The following is an 18,284-nucleotide window of genomic DNA, read 5'->3' on the forward strand; positions in this document are numbered from 1 at the left end:
AAACAGGCATTAAATACATCTAAGTATTTAAGAGCTAAATAGGACAAATGAATCTTTCATTATATGTAAACAATGAAACTCTTCAAAATACAAAGATGTATACTTCAACATGAACTTTAAAATTGAAATTGTTTCTCAATTTCATAAGCATACCTACAACCAAAGGGAATCCTTCTTTCCAATGACTTCTGATGTGAAAGGAGTTCACAAGTGTAAAAGTTCAATATTTAAACAAGCAACCCCATGGCCAAGTAAGACACCACAGCTGTTACGGGTATGGCCCTATAATTACCCTATGTGCTAGATATGAAATTAAACTAGCAATAAATATACTTCCCACAATTATGCTGAGTGACAGAAGTGAGGATATTAGCGAAAAGTCACTATCTTTAGTTCAAGATGATTAAGGAGGGCAAGCAGACAGGTATTTCTAATAAGAAAGGCAATTTTTGACAAACATAGAAAGCATTTTTTCCTCTATATGAGAATGACATGGAACATTTACTTCAAACAGTGGACAATGGCAGAACTCAATATTGTAAGTCCACTGTAACACTTAAAAATAATAAAAACAAAAATCGTCCCTGCAGCTCAGTGTAAGATTTGAATGCAGCTTACACAAGGTCAACCAAAACCTCGGAGTTGCTGCTGCTCTATCCAACACTTCAGTCCTACCCAGGTCAAATCCAAATACTGGTGGTCCCAAGAGATTCACTGAAATAGATCATTTTGAAATTAAACACTAAAGAAAGACAAATCAAGATGTTTCAGTAACCGTATGTCCAACTCAATCAATTTAAATGGGTTTTATTTGCTTCCCACTAACAAATCTTTATTTCCATTCATGAGAGCAGTAAGTCGACCATATTCAGCTTCCTTGCCCAGTAATTCAAAGGAAAACCCCAAAAAGATTAGTAAAGAAAAATGTAGGAATTAACACCCCCTAAATTTTTAAAAATATGTTTAAGGTTGAAAAATGTTTTAAGTTTGTAATTCCTAATAGGAAAACATTATCTGAATGAAGACCCTAATGGCAAACCACTGTAAAATGCTTCAGCCGCATTTGATGCAGAAAGGAAGGGACTGGATTATCTTCGAAGCACCCCAGCTCTCCGGATGAGGTCAGAGGTACACTGGTTTGTATTATTGCAACATCCAGTAAGTGAGCTAAGCTGCTCTTCATTCAGCATTGTTATGACATTATGCTTGACCTCCAAACTTGGCTGACAATTTACTGATGAGATTCATAACCTTTGGGTTGCTCTGATATTTTGACATATTTGCTGGGTTCTGGGCCACATCCTGGAAAGCCACCATGACTTCTGGATCCTGAAGAAAAAGAAAAGACCGAGGTAAGGTACATTGAATTTATTTAGGTATGTATGGTGCTTTCTTTTCTTTCTTTCTTTTTTTTTGATTTTTTTTGAGACAGGGTTTTCTCTGTGTAGATCTGGCTGTTCTCAACTAGCTCTATAGATGAGGCTGACCTGGGGCTCACAGAGATCAGCCTGCATCTGAGTGCTGGGATTAAAGGCATGCACACCACCACCTGGCAATGTCTGGGTTTGGTAACTTACTTAAAGTACCCACTGGACTAAGTTTAGTATTCTAAATCTCAAATTTAAAACATGTTTTAAATAAAGAGGTAAGTTTTAGAATACTAAATGCCCTAATAGCAAACCAGTGTAATATGCTTCAGCCATATTTGATATACCAGGTTAGCAATTTCTTCAAAGTACCCAAGCTCAAGTCAAGTTTAATTCTGAAACTTGAACTAAAAATAATGAAAAGGAAAGCACTTTAACACTGATACAAAAAAACACGAATAGCTAATTCTTAAAATGAACTTTCAAAAACGTAACCTGTAAGGTGGTTCAACAGTTAATGGTGGTGTGTGATATTTTGATTGTGTTGTGACAAAGCTTGCTTGGAGTCAGAGGGCAGAGCCAGCCACTAGCTGACCAAAATTAACCATGGAGGTTTGGAGGACTATAGATAGATAGAGACAGGAAGTAGTAAGGTAGGGCTGAGAGAGGATCTTGGCCCTTTTGGAGGAAGAAAACAGAAGAGGTAGGAAGTCACTGGCTGCTCCCCTGCTTCTCAGACGCCAAGCAAGCTTTTATTTGAAACAACACAATCACACAACATAAGGATACCTGCTGCTCTTCCAGAGGACCTGAGTTTGGTTCTCGGCACCTATGCCAGGCACCAGGTAGCTTACAATGAACAGCCTGTAATTCCAACTCCAGGGGGATCTGGCAGTATGTACTCTATACCTGAACACATCTGGCATGCATAACTACACAAGCACATACATATACACAGAAAATAGAGGCTGGAGAAAGGACTCAATGGCTAAGAGCACTGGTTGCTCTTGCAGAGGAGCTGGTTTGGGTTCCCAGCACCCACATGGTGACTCAGTTAGCGGGCTGTAATGCTGGCTAAAGGGGATCTGATGCCCTCTTCTGACCTCCAAGAGTCATGCATATAATGATATATACATGCATATAATGACATGCAAATAAATGTTCATAGACATAGAGTAAAAATAAACCTTTCTTTTTGGAGACAGAGATGTATAGGCTAGCTGTCCTTGAACTCACAGAGATCTGCCTGCCTCTGCCTACCGAGTGCTGGCATTAAAGGTTTGAGCCAGCAGCACCCAGCAAGACAAATCTTTAAAAAATTCATCTAAATTTAGAAAAATGCCAGACTGCAAAATTAGTTAATTGATAACTAGGAGGAAAAATAGCAAAGTGTGCTGTCATCACATGTAAGTAGAAAAGGAAAGCTTTAATGATCGAAGCCCAACTTTGTTCTTCCAAACTTTACCTGCATGGCCGCAAGAACCTCTGGGTCACTGAGGATTTCATTGAGTCCAGGCATTCCTGCCATTCCAGGCATGCCTCCTCCCATGCCAGGCATTCCTCCAGGAAAATTACCAGGCATTCCCCCAGGAAAACCACCTACAAGGATAAAGGAAATAATTAAGGACATCAGCAAGTTTCTATTGAAACTCTACAATATTCAAGTGTGCACGTGAGTTAAAAGGACACCCCTGGGAAGTCAGCACAGTCTATTCTCAACACAGTAGGCTATCAGGTATAACTTCTAATTTTTCCTAAAAGCAAATGAAAAATCAGACTTTTCTCCTTTCTGTACTTGTTTTTCATTACTTAAAACTGTTCAACAAAACTAATCTTGCCTTAAAAATAAAGAATCAACATGTGCTGATCCTCCCAAAACATTAATGCCAGGTATGACATTGTTTTTTTCTTTTGTTTGGGGTGGTGGGAGAGGGATGAGGTGTTTCAATACAGAGAACGTGTCCTTGAACTTGCAATGAATGTTATGCGTTGACCAGGCTGCCCTGAATTGATTTCCTCCCTCTGCATTCTCAATGCTAAGACTGCAGGTATACATGACCATGCTGGCTCAATCATCTTTGAATTTTTCACACCTGAGTATTATTTGTCTGTTTCAATTTAATTCCTGTCAATCTAAGCTTGTTTTATTTAGTTTTGACATTTATCTAGAGCAGTTATGCCTCGAGTCTTACCTAAAATATGGGTAACAAAAAATTTATTAATTTATTCTTTCTCTTTTTAGTTTATTGAGTGATGAGAAGTCTTGTAGAGCCTGGGCTGGCCTAAAACTTGCTCTGTAGGTGAAGCTGGCCTAGAAATCCTGAACCTACAGCCTCCACCTCCTCGAGTCTGTGTCTTAGTTAGGGTTACTATTGCTGTGTTGAAAAACCATAACCAAAAGCAAGTTGGGGAGAAAAGGGTTTATTTGGCTTACACTTCCACATCACTGTTTATCACTGAAGGTGGTCAGGTTAGGAACTCAAACAGGGCAGGAACCTGGAGACAGAAGCCATGGACGGTGCTGTTTATTGGCTTCCTCAGCATGGCTTGCACAGCCTTTCTTATAGAACCCAGAATCACCAGCTCAAAGATAGACAGCACCACACATAAAGGGCTGGACCCTCTCCCATCAATCACTAAGAAAACACCCCACATCTGGATCTTACAAAGGCACTCTCTCAATTGAGGTTCCCTCTTTTCAGGTGACTCTAGCTTGTGTCAAGTTGATATAAAACTAGCCAGGGCCATCTGAGATGACAGGTGGTGAATTTATGGTGGTATTTATGAGTCCCATTCTAAACTATCAAAATCTTTAAAAATTATAACATACAATTAAAAAAAAAAGAGGGAGGGGGTGTGTTCTGTTTAGGTGAGGTCTCACCTATGTAGCCCAGATTACCCTCAAATTCATGGCAGTCCTTCTAATCCCTAACACGATTACAGGCACATATCACTACATTTGGCAGAATTTGCACAGCTAATATGCACTCCTAGTGATCATTTCTAGAGTAATTCTCTAGCAAAAAAACTTCATTCTTCTAAGCACACTATTAAATTGTAAAACCACGTTATTTTCTACTTCTATTTTTCAAAGATTCCATTTGTCTATGAATATGGGTGTGCCCAAGTGAACCCTGACACCAGAGAGGGCATTAGATCCCTTGGAACTGGAGTCCTGGCTAACTGCTGCCTAGTTTATTATTTGAATGCATGATCTGAACTCCTCTCCTCATGACTGCACAGCATGCACTCTTTTTGTTTGTTTATCAAGACAGGGTTTCTCTGTATTGCTTTAGAAGTTGTCCTGGAACTCGCTCTGTAGACCAGGTTGGCCTTGAACTCACAGAGATCCGCCTGCCTGTGCCGGGATTAAAGGCATGTGCCACCAACACCCGGATAGAGCATGCACTCTTAACATCTGAAGCATCATCTCTCCAACTCCTCTATTTCTGTATAATAAAAAACCTCTACTGGAGACACTCTGAAATGACAATTATGCCAAAATAGGGCATCCTAAAGAGAAAACTCCGTAATATTAATGTATTCTACAGACACAGAATCATGACAAAGCTGTAATAAGTAAACACAATGAACAGTCATTTGTCATGCTCAACAATATATCAAACTATAAGCACTAGTAACCATAGGCAGGGGATAGGAAAAACAAACTTCTAAGCTTCTCTGCAGTTTGTTCTCACGGGCTCTCAAAGATCAGTTCCTTCCCATGAAAAAATTACTGAAACAAGGCTTGCTAAATTAGATACAAGAATGCACAGAGAAGAGCTGTATCTAGTATTAGTTCATATCAATAAAGCTTTATAATAAAGCAAACTGGTGATCAGATATTTATTTTAAGCTAGAAGCTAGCTATGAGCTATAATTTTTCAATCTTTTTAACACTGATGAACATGTTGCATGTTCTTTTCCTTTTTGGTTTACTTTTTTGAAACAGGGTTTCTCTGTGTATCCCTGGCTGTCCTGGAAAATTTGCTCTGTAAACCAGGCTGGCCTCAAACTCACAAAAATCTGCCTGCCTTTGCCACCACTGCCCAGATAAGTTATATTTTGTAGCTTTGAAATAAATGGTTGTCCCAATGGTATGTAAGCATAAACTGGTGCCTAAATTTTCTTTGAGTGAAAACCAGTTACCACAAAGTAGAAGACAGCCTTTACTACGCAAACAAAATCCAATTTTAAGAAGCATATTGTTTATATAAACTTCACACTCCCTCTTTTAGGCAGCAAAATGGTGGCTCACAACATTTGTTATGACATCTGGTGCCCTCTTCTGGTGTGTAGATATACATGGAAGCAGAATGTTGTATACATAATAAATAAAATCTTAAAAAAAAAAAAAACCAAAAACTATTTTCTCAGTTTCTTTGCCTTCTCACACCTATCTGAACATGAGTACTTTGCTAACACTCAAAACCTTTGTTTTGATATTAATTTCTGATTATGGAACATTTGCAAGAAAGAATAAGAGGACCTAGACGGTTAGCTCAGTAGTTAGAAGTGCTTGTTGCTCTTTGAAAAAAAGAAAGAGTTCAGTTTACAGCATTCACTTTGGAAGGCTCACAACTATTAACTGTTAATTCAAAGTCCAGGGGACCCAAAGAACTCTTAAAAAATGAGAGAGGAAGAGGGACAAAGCAGGGAAGGGGGAGAGTGGGGGGGAGACAACAATGGGACGGTGGGGGGGGGAATAGACGACACACGACATAAAGACAGAGACAGGAGGGGCATATTCTTTCTCTCTGGATTTTCAAGACATTTTTAAGACAGGGTTTCTCTGTGTAGCTCTGGCTGACCTTGAACACACAGAGATCTGGCTGCCTCTGCCCCCTGAGTGCTGAGATTAAAAGCACGAACCACTGTATTTGGATTTTCTTTTACTCTAGCCCTACACTGAAATGCCAAAATGTTATTGTTTGGTTTTTACTCGTTTGGTCTTTGGTTCTTTTGGGGAGACCACCATCCAGCTCCCAAATAAATCACATATGGAGAGACCAGCCTTTGCTTGGCTTGTTTCTTGCCAGCTTTTCTTAAATTAGCCTGTCTACCTTTGGCCTCTGGGCTTTTAACTTTCTGTTACTTCTGTGAAAACTCTTACTCCATACCTGCCTGGGGGGCTTCTCCCTAGCATCCTTCTCTCCTCCCAGATTTCTCCTTCTATTTATTCTCTGCCTGCCAGCACCACCTATCCTATCTCCTGTTTCACCAATGGCCCATTCAGCTCTTTATTAGACCAATCAGGTGTTTTAGACATGCAAAGAATCACAACTTCAAAGAGTTAAACAAATGCAGCATAAACAAAAGCAACACATCTTCACCTCATTAAATGTTTCACAGCATAAACAAAAGTAACACACCTTAAAATAATATTCTAGAACAAGCCACCACTCCTGGCCATATTCTCTTTCATACTGAACTTAAAATACTTACATGCCCAAATTCTCTTTCTTTTTAAGTTTTGTATTTTAGGAGTATTTTGTCTGCATGTATTACATATATACCTATATACATATACATCACGTATATTCATTACTTTTTTTAACTATTTGTTTTTAAGACAGGGTTTCTCAGTGTAGCCCTGGCTGTCCTGGAACTTGCTTTGTAGACCAGGCTGGCCTCAAACTCACAGAGATCCACCTGCCTCTGCCTCCTGAGTGCTCCAATTAAAGGTGTGCAGCATAATTACTCTGCTAGCCCTATGTCTTTAGGCAGTATCCCCATGAATATAAATATTATCACATGTAACAGGACATAATCTTACTGATTATGTAAGTAGATTACATTATAATAAATTAGTTGGAGTAAAATACTGAGCAATCAACAGCTATTAACTTTTCTTAAAACATATTATAAATGAAAATATAGGGGGAAAATGTTTTTATTCCACTAACAAAAAACTGTTAATGAAAATGAACTTTATAAAGATTAACATTCAGGGCTGGAGAGATGGCTCAGAGGTTAAGAGCACTGACTGCTCTTTCAGAGGTCCTGAGTTCAATTCCCAGCAACCACATGGTGGCTCACAACCATCCGTTATGAGATCTGGTGCCCTCTTCTGGTGTGCAGATATATATGGAAGCAAAATGTTGTATGCATAATAAATAAAATCTTAAAAAAAAAAAAAAGTTTAACATTCTTTGGAGTTTCAAGAACTACCTCTCCCCATATATAAACACACCTGGGCTTCAAAATCAGGAGATAGCTTATTTATTATACTAAGAGGTTTTCCTTTAAAATACCTGGAAAAGAGCCATACTGAGCTCCAGACTGTCTTCTGGCTTCTTCTTCCTTGAAGACAAAATGAAAACAAATTATAATACAGTAGAAAAACAAGAACAAAGAAAGCTTTTTACCCCAATACCGAAACCTTCAACAGAAATTCAGGAAATCAAAATCAAAAAATAAAACAGAAGACAGAATGATAAGGTTCAACAAACAGATGAACCACTTCCGACAACCCCTGGGGCTTATTTTAATAATGATTTCTGGCATTTTACCTCCCTGAAAAGTTAAAGCACATATGCTTCTACTTATGTAAGCTATGAATTCTCACTTGTTTTAAAACTCCAAAATGAAAGGCCATGTCTAGATTACTTCCTAGGTTCATCTCTTCTACATTCTTACAGCAAAAATGTAAAAGTACACTGAAGAAGGCTTCCTGAGCTGTTTTTAAGAACAAAGAATGGCCAATTAGAACCTACCTTCATACCCAGTTAGAAACCATCATCAATGTAAGACTGTAACCCAGTAGTACAGCTCTTGCCTCACATGTGTGAGGTCCCAGTTCAATCCCCAGGACACAAGAGAAGGAAACCAAATAAATATATACATATAGGTATATTTTTATAAACCATGACAAATACATACATTATATATACAGTATGATGCTTATTAAATGACCCCCAAATTAAGACTTACTTATATATAGCTATATAGCTACATGTCCTTTCAGCAATGCTAGAAACAAGTAGACTACAACTGACAAAACCAATTGTTTCCTCCAGAATTGAAACAGTAAACCCTGTAGGGAAGCTGTTTACACAACTCAAAATACCTTTAGTCTCTGAAATTGACCAGAGGCTATACTGTGTGCTCCAGGTTCCCAGCTTTTTGTGAGCTGTCACCCATGCGGGGTGGGCTTTGGTGATGCAGCTGTCTCTAAGTCATTATTCTCCTATAAGTAACCCCTCATCCATTCCTGTAAGTAACCTAAATAAAACTCAGGGTTCACCAAATTGGACTTTGTATCCATACTTAGGTCTGTTGTGGACTCCCTCCTGGGGTAAGTAGACATGTGTCTAGCATCTCCCCAGGAAAATTCTTGTCACACAACATTATTATACAAAGGTACATGGGGAAAAACAAGGAGAGTATTAACAATACTGGGAAAACCACCAAAAATCTCTCTCTACATTTCTACAATACAACTGTATAATTATTTAAAAAAAAAAGAAAGAAACTTATTTTTTCCTCTTGAGATACGACTATATAGCCAAAGATGACTTTAAACTAAAAGTACCCCCCCCCATTCAGCATCTAGAATGCTGGGATTATAGATGCACAGCTAGAATCTTTTTTGATAGTCATGAATCTACAGCTGGAAAGTTAGGAATCATAAAAAAACAAAACAAAACAAAAAAACAACAACAACAACAAAAAAAAACCACAGGGGAAGAATCCTATGGGGAAGGACTAGTACCCACACAAAATTTAATTAACCTGGCCAGGAAATTTTGAGTTTGGATGGGGGAAAGGGTTGCCCTGCTGTAAATTATACTCTTGGCCCAAATTTACAAATTTAAAAAAATGAATGTAAGTTGGTGAAATGCAAGCTCATATAACCTTAGAAACTAAAAACAGAAAGGACAGAATGAAAGGAGACTCTTGTGGAGGGCTGTCACCCCATATGCTGCAGCCATCATGGAAAGAGAGAATTAGAACAGTGTCCTGAGGTCTCATCTACTGGGTTAGCTACAGCAATTTACCCTTTGGGCTCTCTCATGCTCCTCTCGAGCCTTCTTCACCCTTTCTATTCTTTCTTTTATCTCTCGCTCTTCACGTTTGCGCTCATACTTTCTCCGATGTTCAGCAATTTTTTGTGCCTAGAAAGAAGAACCACAGGAAATAAATTTGCCTGAAATGTCTGATAAAGTCAAGTGAAGAAGTTTTGTTAAGAGTTCCTTCTTCCAGAGTGGCGTTGATGACACACGCTTTGAATGGCAGCCCTCAGGAGGCAGAGGCAGGCGGATATCTGTGAGTTCAAGACCAGCCTGGTCTACTGAGCGAGTTCAGGACAGGCTCCAAAGCAATACAGAGAAACCCTGTCTTGAAAAACACAAAAAGAGTTCCTTATTCTAATAGTGACTTCTTTACTATATAGCTCTAAGAAATGACAGAGACACCTTACAGAAAAAGAACCTAACTCATGGAAGCTGGAGGGCGACTGAGGAGGTTCCATACCACTTTGAAGAGCTACTGGTACCTCAAGGTTGATGAGGAAGAGACACTTCCTCAGTTGTATAGCACAGCTCCTATAAGGAAATCCTAATAAAATTCAAAGGGTCAAAAAGAAAAAGCCATGAAAGTGTAAGGGGAAAGAGAAACTAGCTGGAGGGGGAGACTGGGAAAGAGAAATGGGAAACAAGAATGATCAAAAGGTATCAGGTACATGTGTGGTAGTTTGAATGTAATTTGATCTCATAAGCCCACAGGGAGTGGCACTATTAGGAAGAGAGGAAGTGTATCACTGTAGGGGTGGGCTCTGAGGTCCATGTGCTCAAACTACACCCAGTGACACAGTTCCCTTTCTGTTGCCTGCGGATAAAATGTAGAATTCTCAGCTCCTTCTCTAGCACCATGTCTGCTTCTATGCTGCCATGTCCCCAATTAAACGTTTTCCATTATAAGAGTTGCTGTCATCATGGTCTCTTCAGAGCAACAGAAACTCTAAGACAATATGTAAATGAAAACCATTATTATGTATAATTAACACAAGCTAGTGAACTCATTAAAAATGACCAAACATAAAGCCAGGCTTTAAAAGCAATGTCAAGTGCATTACACACAATGAAACAAACAAAAAAGAGCAAAGGGGGGAAGAGGGGAGGAGAAGAGGGGAAACAAAGGTCGGTATGTAAAATAAATGAAAATATGTTGAGTGAAATGAAGAGTATAGGATATACAGTTTAAGAGAAAATGTCTAATCTCAAACAGATGACAAAGCTCAAGGATAAATACATTACAAATTTTAGGACAATTCTTACTTGAAGGCTTCTACCTACTATATAGCACTAATGACTCACAAGTCACATATCAGTCAGCAAAAAAACTATCATGAAAAATGTCTGCCACAGGAAGGCAGATACTCAAAACACATACCAAGTTTTTGCTATAGTCTGCCTATATTTAAAGTTCCTTGTCTATGAAATGGGGGCTAGGTGGAGCTGGAAAGACTGCTCAATGGTTAAGAACACTGGTTTCTCTTGCAGAGGACCTGGGTTTGATTTTTATGAACCACACAGCAGCTTACAACTGTCTTTAACTCTAGTTTCAGACAACCCAAATGTCCTCTTCTACCCACTGAAGGCACTGCAGGAACATGGTACCCTGACACACATGCAGTCAAAACACCACACACATAAAATAAAGACAATGCTGTAAACAGATGGGGGATATGCCAGAAACGATTCGTCTTGGATCCTGGGGTATAGTTTTGTGGTAAATGCATGATTAATACACACAAGGCCGTGAATTTAACCCCTAGAAGCACCCAAAAAGGGGTGGGGGTGGGGAGCAGAAACAGGCCTTTCAAATACGTTGGAGATGAATAGTTGCTATTCAAATGTTACTTTAGTGTCTATACAATTATTAATAACTTTACGTTTTAGAATATTTTCAACAACTAGTTTGCTAAGTTTACAGTAATAAAAATTTCAAAAAGCTGGGGAGGGTGGTGCCCGTCTTTAATCCCAGCACATGGGAGGAAGAGGCAGGTCATCTCTATGTTTGAGGACAGTGGGTTCCAGAACAGCCAGGTCTACACAGTGAGATTCTGTCTTAGGGGCAAAACAAAAGACTTGTACATATACGTTCTATAGTTTTTGGATCAAACATTTTCATTTAAAAAAAAAAAATCTTTTGGGGGCCAGTGGTGGCACATACCTTTAATCCCAGCACTTGGGAGGCAGAGAAAGGCATATCTCTGCTAGTTCTAGGCCAGCCTGGTCTACACAAACGGAGTTCCAGAAGAGCTAGAGCTACACACAGAGAAACCCTGTCTCAAAAAGCAAAATTTATCAGTAATAAAGACTCAAAAAACAAAATAAACAAAAACTGAACTTGAAATTCACCTCAGAGAGGTCTTCCTCCTTTGCACACACCTATGATGTAAGGAGAGGCAGGTATCAAACATAACCCTGTGTTACATTTTACGGTGTTCAGTTACTTTTTTTTTGAAACAGTGTCTCTTTATATAGCCAGAACCCACAGAGATCTGCTTGCTTCTATCTCCCAAGTTTTGGGATTATGGCGTGTGTACTACACCTTTCTGATTTTGTGTGTTATTCCACTTGCAGAAAAGTCATACAGCCTATTCTCTAACAGTGTTCAAAATGGAAACATGACATACTAATGATGTGTCCACGCAGCTTTAACCTCTACATGCTTCATCACCTGTTTTTTCAGACCAAGTGCAAAGCCATGGAGTCTTACGTAATGTTCTGACATACCCGAGGTTGAACTTCTTTCAGCATTGCACTGGCATCCTCATCATAATCCAGTTTACAGGCAAGGGCAAGATCATGAGCTGCTTCTTCCCAGTGACCCAGGAGTCTGAAATAGATGTAAACTCATTGGAAGAACCACTTAAAAATGCAGAGTAACAGAAAAGTTTTCACTTAACTATTAACTACAAATTTTTATCACCAATTTAAGCACTGTGTTACTTTGATGGTTAACTTTCTAAAAACCTGAAGGAACTGAAATTTATACAATAATTCTGATGTATTTAAAAGAAGGAGGTAAAGCAATAATTTTCTACATGAAAGACATTTCACATGGTATGTTCTATGTAGGCCTGAAGGTGAAAGCCATGCACATGTGCCTGCTTTATTGAGAAAACAATCAAAACCAGTACTCAGAACTAAAATACCAGGGCGGAGATGGAGACCATGTATATCATGATATGAGATACTGCCACCCTCTCAAGATAAATGCAATAAAAACTGATAAAGCAAAGCCTAAACCCAAATATAAACAGAAATGAGACTATCACATTCACAACACAAACACAAAACTTGAAATTATCTTTCTAAATATTTTGTTTTACCCACATTTTTTTTTAAATATTTATTTATTATGTATACAGTGTTCTGTCTACATGTGTCCCTGCAGGCCAGAAGAGGGCACCAGATCTCATTACGGATGGTTGTGAGCCACCATGTGGTTGCTGGGAATTGAACTCAGATCCTCTGGAAGAGCAGTCAGTGCTCTTAACCTCTGAGCCACCTCTCCAGCCCTTAGCCACATATTTTAAATGGGCTATATTCTTAAAGACAACCGAATGCCAAGAAAACCTCTACAGTTTATTTGGAGGGTGTGCAATGCTAAGTTAGTAACTATGAAACACTGTTAATGTGATAGGTTTAGAAAATCACATAAGGACAAAGACTTAAAAGGCAAACATTTAATTTTAAATTGAAAATCTCAGCATAAAGTCAACTTCATTCAAATCATGAATTTATAAAGATTATTTCTGTAACAGAAGCAGTAAGTATACCCTACCAGGCAACTTTTAGTGTTCACAAAAATGAACTATGGTTTCTTAGAAAAATTGGTTTATTCTAGTCTCCTACCAGTCAGTGTACAAGATTAGTCCATGTTGGTACTAGACAGCAAATAACCACTTGAGGACTAGTGGCTAACTTCAAAGAAACCAACAACATGTGGGTATCTACTGGACTTACACAGCATTAATATATATATTTTTTTCAACCTTTCCCTTTTCTCTTTGACTTCCCTTCATAAAAATCACTACTGTGGGTCATTTAACACATTTGTGAAAAGAACATCCCTTCTCTCTAGGCTGTGGTGGCACCATGCCTTGGATCCCAGCACTTGGGAGGAAGAGGCAAGTGGATCTCCGTGAGGTTGAGGCCAGCCTGGTCCACAAAGTGAGTTCCAAGATAGCCAGCACTGCTTCATAAAGAAACCCTGTCTTGAAAAGCAAAAAACAAGGGCTGGAGAGATGGCTCAGAGGTATTATTTGCTCTTCCAGAGGTCCTAAGTTCAATTCCCAGCAACCACATGGTGGCTCACAACCATATATAATGTGATCTGGTGCCCTCTTCTGGTGTGCAGACATACATGTAAGCAGAATACTGTTATATAATAAGTAAATAAATGTTAAAACAAACAAAAACGAAAGAACTCCCATTCTCATCTCTATTTACATTTGACCTACACCAGCTTTTCAATCTACCTGAAAGTCACTGGACTTCCCTAAGGCATATCAAGCACTAAGTTTTACCACTAGAAATGACTACTAGACTGGGTGAAACTGCCTTTTTATCTAGATTTTCTTTTTTTTTTGAAAGTTCCCAGTAATGAATAAAGAAGTTCAGGCTTGTGTATTCAATATAGGATCTTCTCTCTTTGACTCTTTCCCCCCCCTCAAGACAGGGTTTCTGAAAATGTATAGCCTTGGCTGTCCTGTAACTCACTCTGTGGACCAGGCATGAATTCAGAGATCCACTGTCTCTGCCTCTGAGTGCCGGGATTAAAGGTGTGCAGCACCACTAACCAGTAACATCCAGCTTTTTAAATCATGAGTTCTATAGGTCAAACTCAGTCCTCCAAGCACTGTAACAGCTAAGCTATTTCCCCAGACCTCTTTGCTCATTTACCTGTGTGCTTTCCCTCGCCACTTGTATGGCTGAGCTGAATCAGGGTTTATTTCAATGGCTCTGTCACAGTCTCGAATGGCAGCATTTGGCTTCTGTAATTTGACGAAGACACTAAAAAATGAACGTAATATTAAGAAAAACCTGAGATTTCTACAGAATTTATTTCTACAGAATAAACAAAGGATTATAAAAAGTCTACAAAAGGTACTTTTGTACTTAAGTGTTCTTACCTGGCTCTCTTTGCATACAGAATAGCCAATCGAGGGTTTAGCTTGATGGCGTCAGTGAACAAGTCAATGGCTTTCTGCAGCTCACCTGAAGTTAAATAAAACTTACTAAGAAATATCCAAAGAACAAAAACATTAATAAAATACTTTTGACTTTTTAATCTGATAAAGAATTATATATTCTTTTTCAGTCTACTTCTTTATATTTTTGGTTGTGAGCCTAGCCATTAACAACTGAGCTATCCCTCCTCAGTCTACTTTTTTAAAAAGAGAAAAGACTAGTAGAGACGGGAGACATAGATCAGTGCTATGTACTTTCAAACAAGCATGAAGCATTGTGTTGAGCAGTCAGTACTGTAACATTTTTAAAGTAAGGGGCTGGAGAGATGCCTCAGTGGTTAAGAACACTGACTGCTATTTCAGAAGACACAGCACCCACATATAAGCTCACAACCAACCATCTATATAGCCTTAGTTCCAAGAGATCTGGGTACCAGGACACTCTTATACATAAAAATAATAAAAACAATTTTTAAAAATATTTAAGATTTGGGTGTGGTGGCACAGGCCTTTAATCCCAGCACTTGGGAGGCAGAGGCAGGAGGATCTCTGTGAGTTCGAGGCCAGCCTGGTCTACTACACAGGGTGCTCCAGGACAGCCCAGACCCTTACACAGACCTGGTCTTAAAACACAAAACAAGACAAAAAAACTACAACAACAACAACAAAAAAAAACCAAACAAACAAAAAAAAAAGGAAAAAAATTTTTAAAGAAAAAAGACAAAGCAAGATGACATACATTTGTAAACTCCAGCATCCAAGAAGCAGAAGTCAGAGCACTGCCAATTAGAGGCAAGCCTAGGCTACACAATTAATCCCAGAAAACCTAGACCTATATATAGGGAGACTGTCTCAAAAGAGATGACCCATATTGTATTATCAGAGAATGAACTTCTGACTCTACACATGAAGTGTGCATGTGTACCCCAATCCCAAGCAAAAAATTAATAGGGAGCTGGAGCACTGATTAGGAAACTTAATGCTCTTGCAGAGGACCCAAGTTTGGTTTCCAACACTCACAGGGTGGCTTACAACCATTTCTAACTTCAGTTCCAGGGGATCTAAGGCGCTGTGTTTTGACCTCCAAGGGCACCAGGCATACATGTGGCACACACACATACATGGAAGCAAAATCATACACACAAAAACAAATAAATCTTTTAAAAATCCAAAACATTGCTGGGCAGTAGTGGCCCACTCCTTTAATCCCAGCACCAAAGAGGTAGTAGCAGAAAGAAGGACCTCTGTGAGTTCAACTCTAGCATGGTTTACAAAGAGAGTTCCAGGTAAGCCAGGGCTATTACATGGAGAAACCCTATCATGGGGAAAAACAAACAAACAAATCCAAAACATTAAGCACATGCAAAAAAATAGTAAGCACATTAATTTTACGCTGTCTTAATTTTACTTGTTAGAAGAATTAAGCTTAAAAAGGATTAAGTATCCAACTAATTTCACAAGGTTGGTAAGAAAACAAGAGTACTGATTGAATTCACAAAAATGGAGACATTTAAACCATTAAGACATTAGTCTTTATTCACTGTTACCATTATTTGTCTGTGTGTTTTTATAAATGTATGCCCACAATTTTGGGCCCAGAAGATGGCATTGGATCCCCTGGAGCTGGACTTAAGCACATTTGTTTGCCACCCAATATGGGTGCTAGGATTCTACCTCCAGTCCTCGTGACAAAGGAATGGCAAGCATTCTTAATCACTTAATCTCTCCAGCCCCACATTCTTAGATTTATGTATAGTGAATCACATTCATTTATTCTTCTTTGTGTATGCATGTATGCAGAGAAGTCAGAACAACTTTCAGAAGTTCATCTCCTTCCATCATAGGAGTCCCAGGGCTTGTACTCAAATTGCCAGGGTTGAGAGCAAGCACCTTTACCTACTACGCCATCTTGATGGCCCAAAACTTTTTTCTTTTTTTTTTCTAAACTAGCCCTTTTAAGAGAGGCTATCCAACAAAAACAAAATTACAAGAGTTCTTTGTGTAGATCAGTTTAATTCTCAGGGGCAAATAAACTATAGTTTTAAAATAAATGTCAAATTTTGTTGGGAAAAATATTTACCCAATTAATGAATATGGGATTTCAGCAGACTTCACAAAAACAAAACACACAAAAGTCTTATTAGTGCCAGCAGGGGTGGCACACAACTTTAATAATCCCAGCACTCAGGCAGTTGAATCTCTGCAAGTTTAAGGCCAGCTGAGGCTACTCAATGAGTTCTAGGATAGCCAGGACTATATTTTGAGAGACCATCTCAGGAAAAAAAAAAAAAAAGTCTTATTAGTACTACTACATGTACGTATATATGTTAGTTACAGGTAATTCTTTCTGGTAACAAGAATATACTATATTCTAAACTAAAATTTTATCCTTAGTACCAGAGTTCAAAGCCAGGGCTTTGCACAATTCCACTCAAAAGCCCTACCACTCCAGCACCAGATTCAACAGTTAATTCCCACTCCACATCCAAATCTATTTTTTTATTTCCCATCTCCCTGAACAAATAAACTGTTTTCTGGAAACAGCCATTACTTTATATTTTGTAAAACATACACTCAGTCCAAGTTGCCATTTGAGTGAAAAGCTGACAGTGTTAGTGCCACAACTGAATTCAAAGTAAGGCACTTGTGCGAGTGATCAGGTGTTTTAACTACCTACTTTTCTAAGCCAAAGTGACTTTGCCAACTCCAGGTCACGGTTTTACTCAGAATAACTGATTTAGAATGTTAATCTTTGATCCACTGAGCTATACTATAAAAGCAGAACTAGGAAAAATTTATACAGATTGACAGCTTGCCTGCAAGCAGGAAAACAGAAACAACTATTAAATGTCATCATTTTTGCTCACTCTTGTTAAGACTGTAAGGAAAACAGACAATATGTAAAAATGAGTGAGAAAATAAAAAAAGGACTAAGAAGATAGCTTAGATGCATATAGCAGTGGCAAAGGAATTCAGCAGCTCACAATGTGCCTTGGACCCAGGCTGTAAATGTACACAACTAGTATGAGGGAGCTCTTTTATTTTATTTCTGAGTGGGATGGGGTACAATAACAGAGGGGTTAGAGGTTAACTCTGAGTGGGTTTTTTCTTACTTTGTGGGTTCTGGTCATCAGGACTTGTGGCAACCTCATAGCCCACAGCCACTGAGCCATCTCACTCATTGGCTGCTAAAGACTTTAATGAAATTACATACATACACACATACAAAACTGCAAGCATGTGTAACTTAAACAGATAAACAGCCACTTAAATAGCAGGACAATTAAAACTACTGTAGAAAAGGACTGACTAAGACACTGGCTACCAACAATGGATTTGGATTGGAAGGGGAAATTGGAGAGCAACTTCACATGAAGTAACAAAGCACAAGTACAAAGCATTCTACAGCAGTGAAAATCTGACTACAATTACAATTACATACACACACACACACACACACACAGGTAAGGTTTGTAGGGCTGGCTAGCAAGATGATAAAAGTTCTGCGCTTAACACTGGAAGGAGAGAACTAATTCTACAAAGCTTGCCTGGATATTCCTAAAAAAGATTCAGACTCAGTTATAAACTGCTTAACTGAGACCTTGGGCCCAATCCCACTACACCGTGTGCTGTGTGTCCATGTGGAGGGACACAGTAACAAAGCTATATACACATAGTTGCACATACCTCTAATCTCAGTACTCAAGAGACTG

The 18,284-nt window shown here is 38.8% G+C and overlaps 1 protein-coding gene across 1 annotated transcript in view; it reads right to left on the reverse strand.

Moving 5' to 3' along the window:
- Window positions 1-781: 781 nt before the first annotated feature.
- St13 (ST13 Hsp70 interacting protein) overlaps window positions 782-18,284 on the reverse strand; it is a 40,646-nt gene continuing 23,143 nt past the window's right edge. Inside the window, exons 6-12 of the mRNA XM_027404069.2 lie at window positions 14,515-14,599; window positions 14,285-14,395; window positions 12,110-12,212; window positions 9,368-9,484; window positions 7,622-7,670; window positions 2,833-2,966; window positions 782-1,329 (exon numbers count right to left, since the gene is read on the reverse strand). Of these exons, the coding sequence (XP_027259870.1) occupies window positions 1,201-1,329; window positions 2,833-2,966; window positions 7,622-7,670; window positions 9,368-9,484; window positions 12,110-12,212; window positions 14,285-14,395; window positions 14,515-14,599 (728 nt within the window). The 3' untranslated portion in view covers window positions 782-1,200. The remainder of the gene's footprint in view (window positions 1,330-2,832; window positions 2,967-7,621; window positions 7,671-9,367; window positions 9,485-12,109; window positions 12,213-14,284; window positions 14,396-14,514; window positions 14,600-18,284) is intronic.

This window comes from Cricetulus griseus, chromosome 2, assembly GCF_003668045.3.
Source record: "Cricetulus griseus strain 17A/GY chromosome 2, alternate assembly CriGri-PICRH-1.0, whole genome shotgun sequence".
NCBI classification, from domain to species: domain Eukaryota; kingdom Metazoa; phylum Chordata; class Mammalia; order Rodentia; family Cricetidae; genus Cricetulus; species Cricetulus griseus.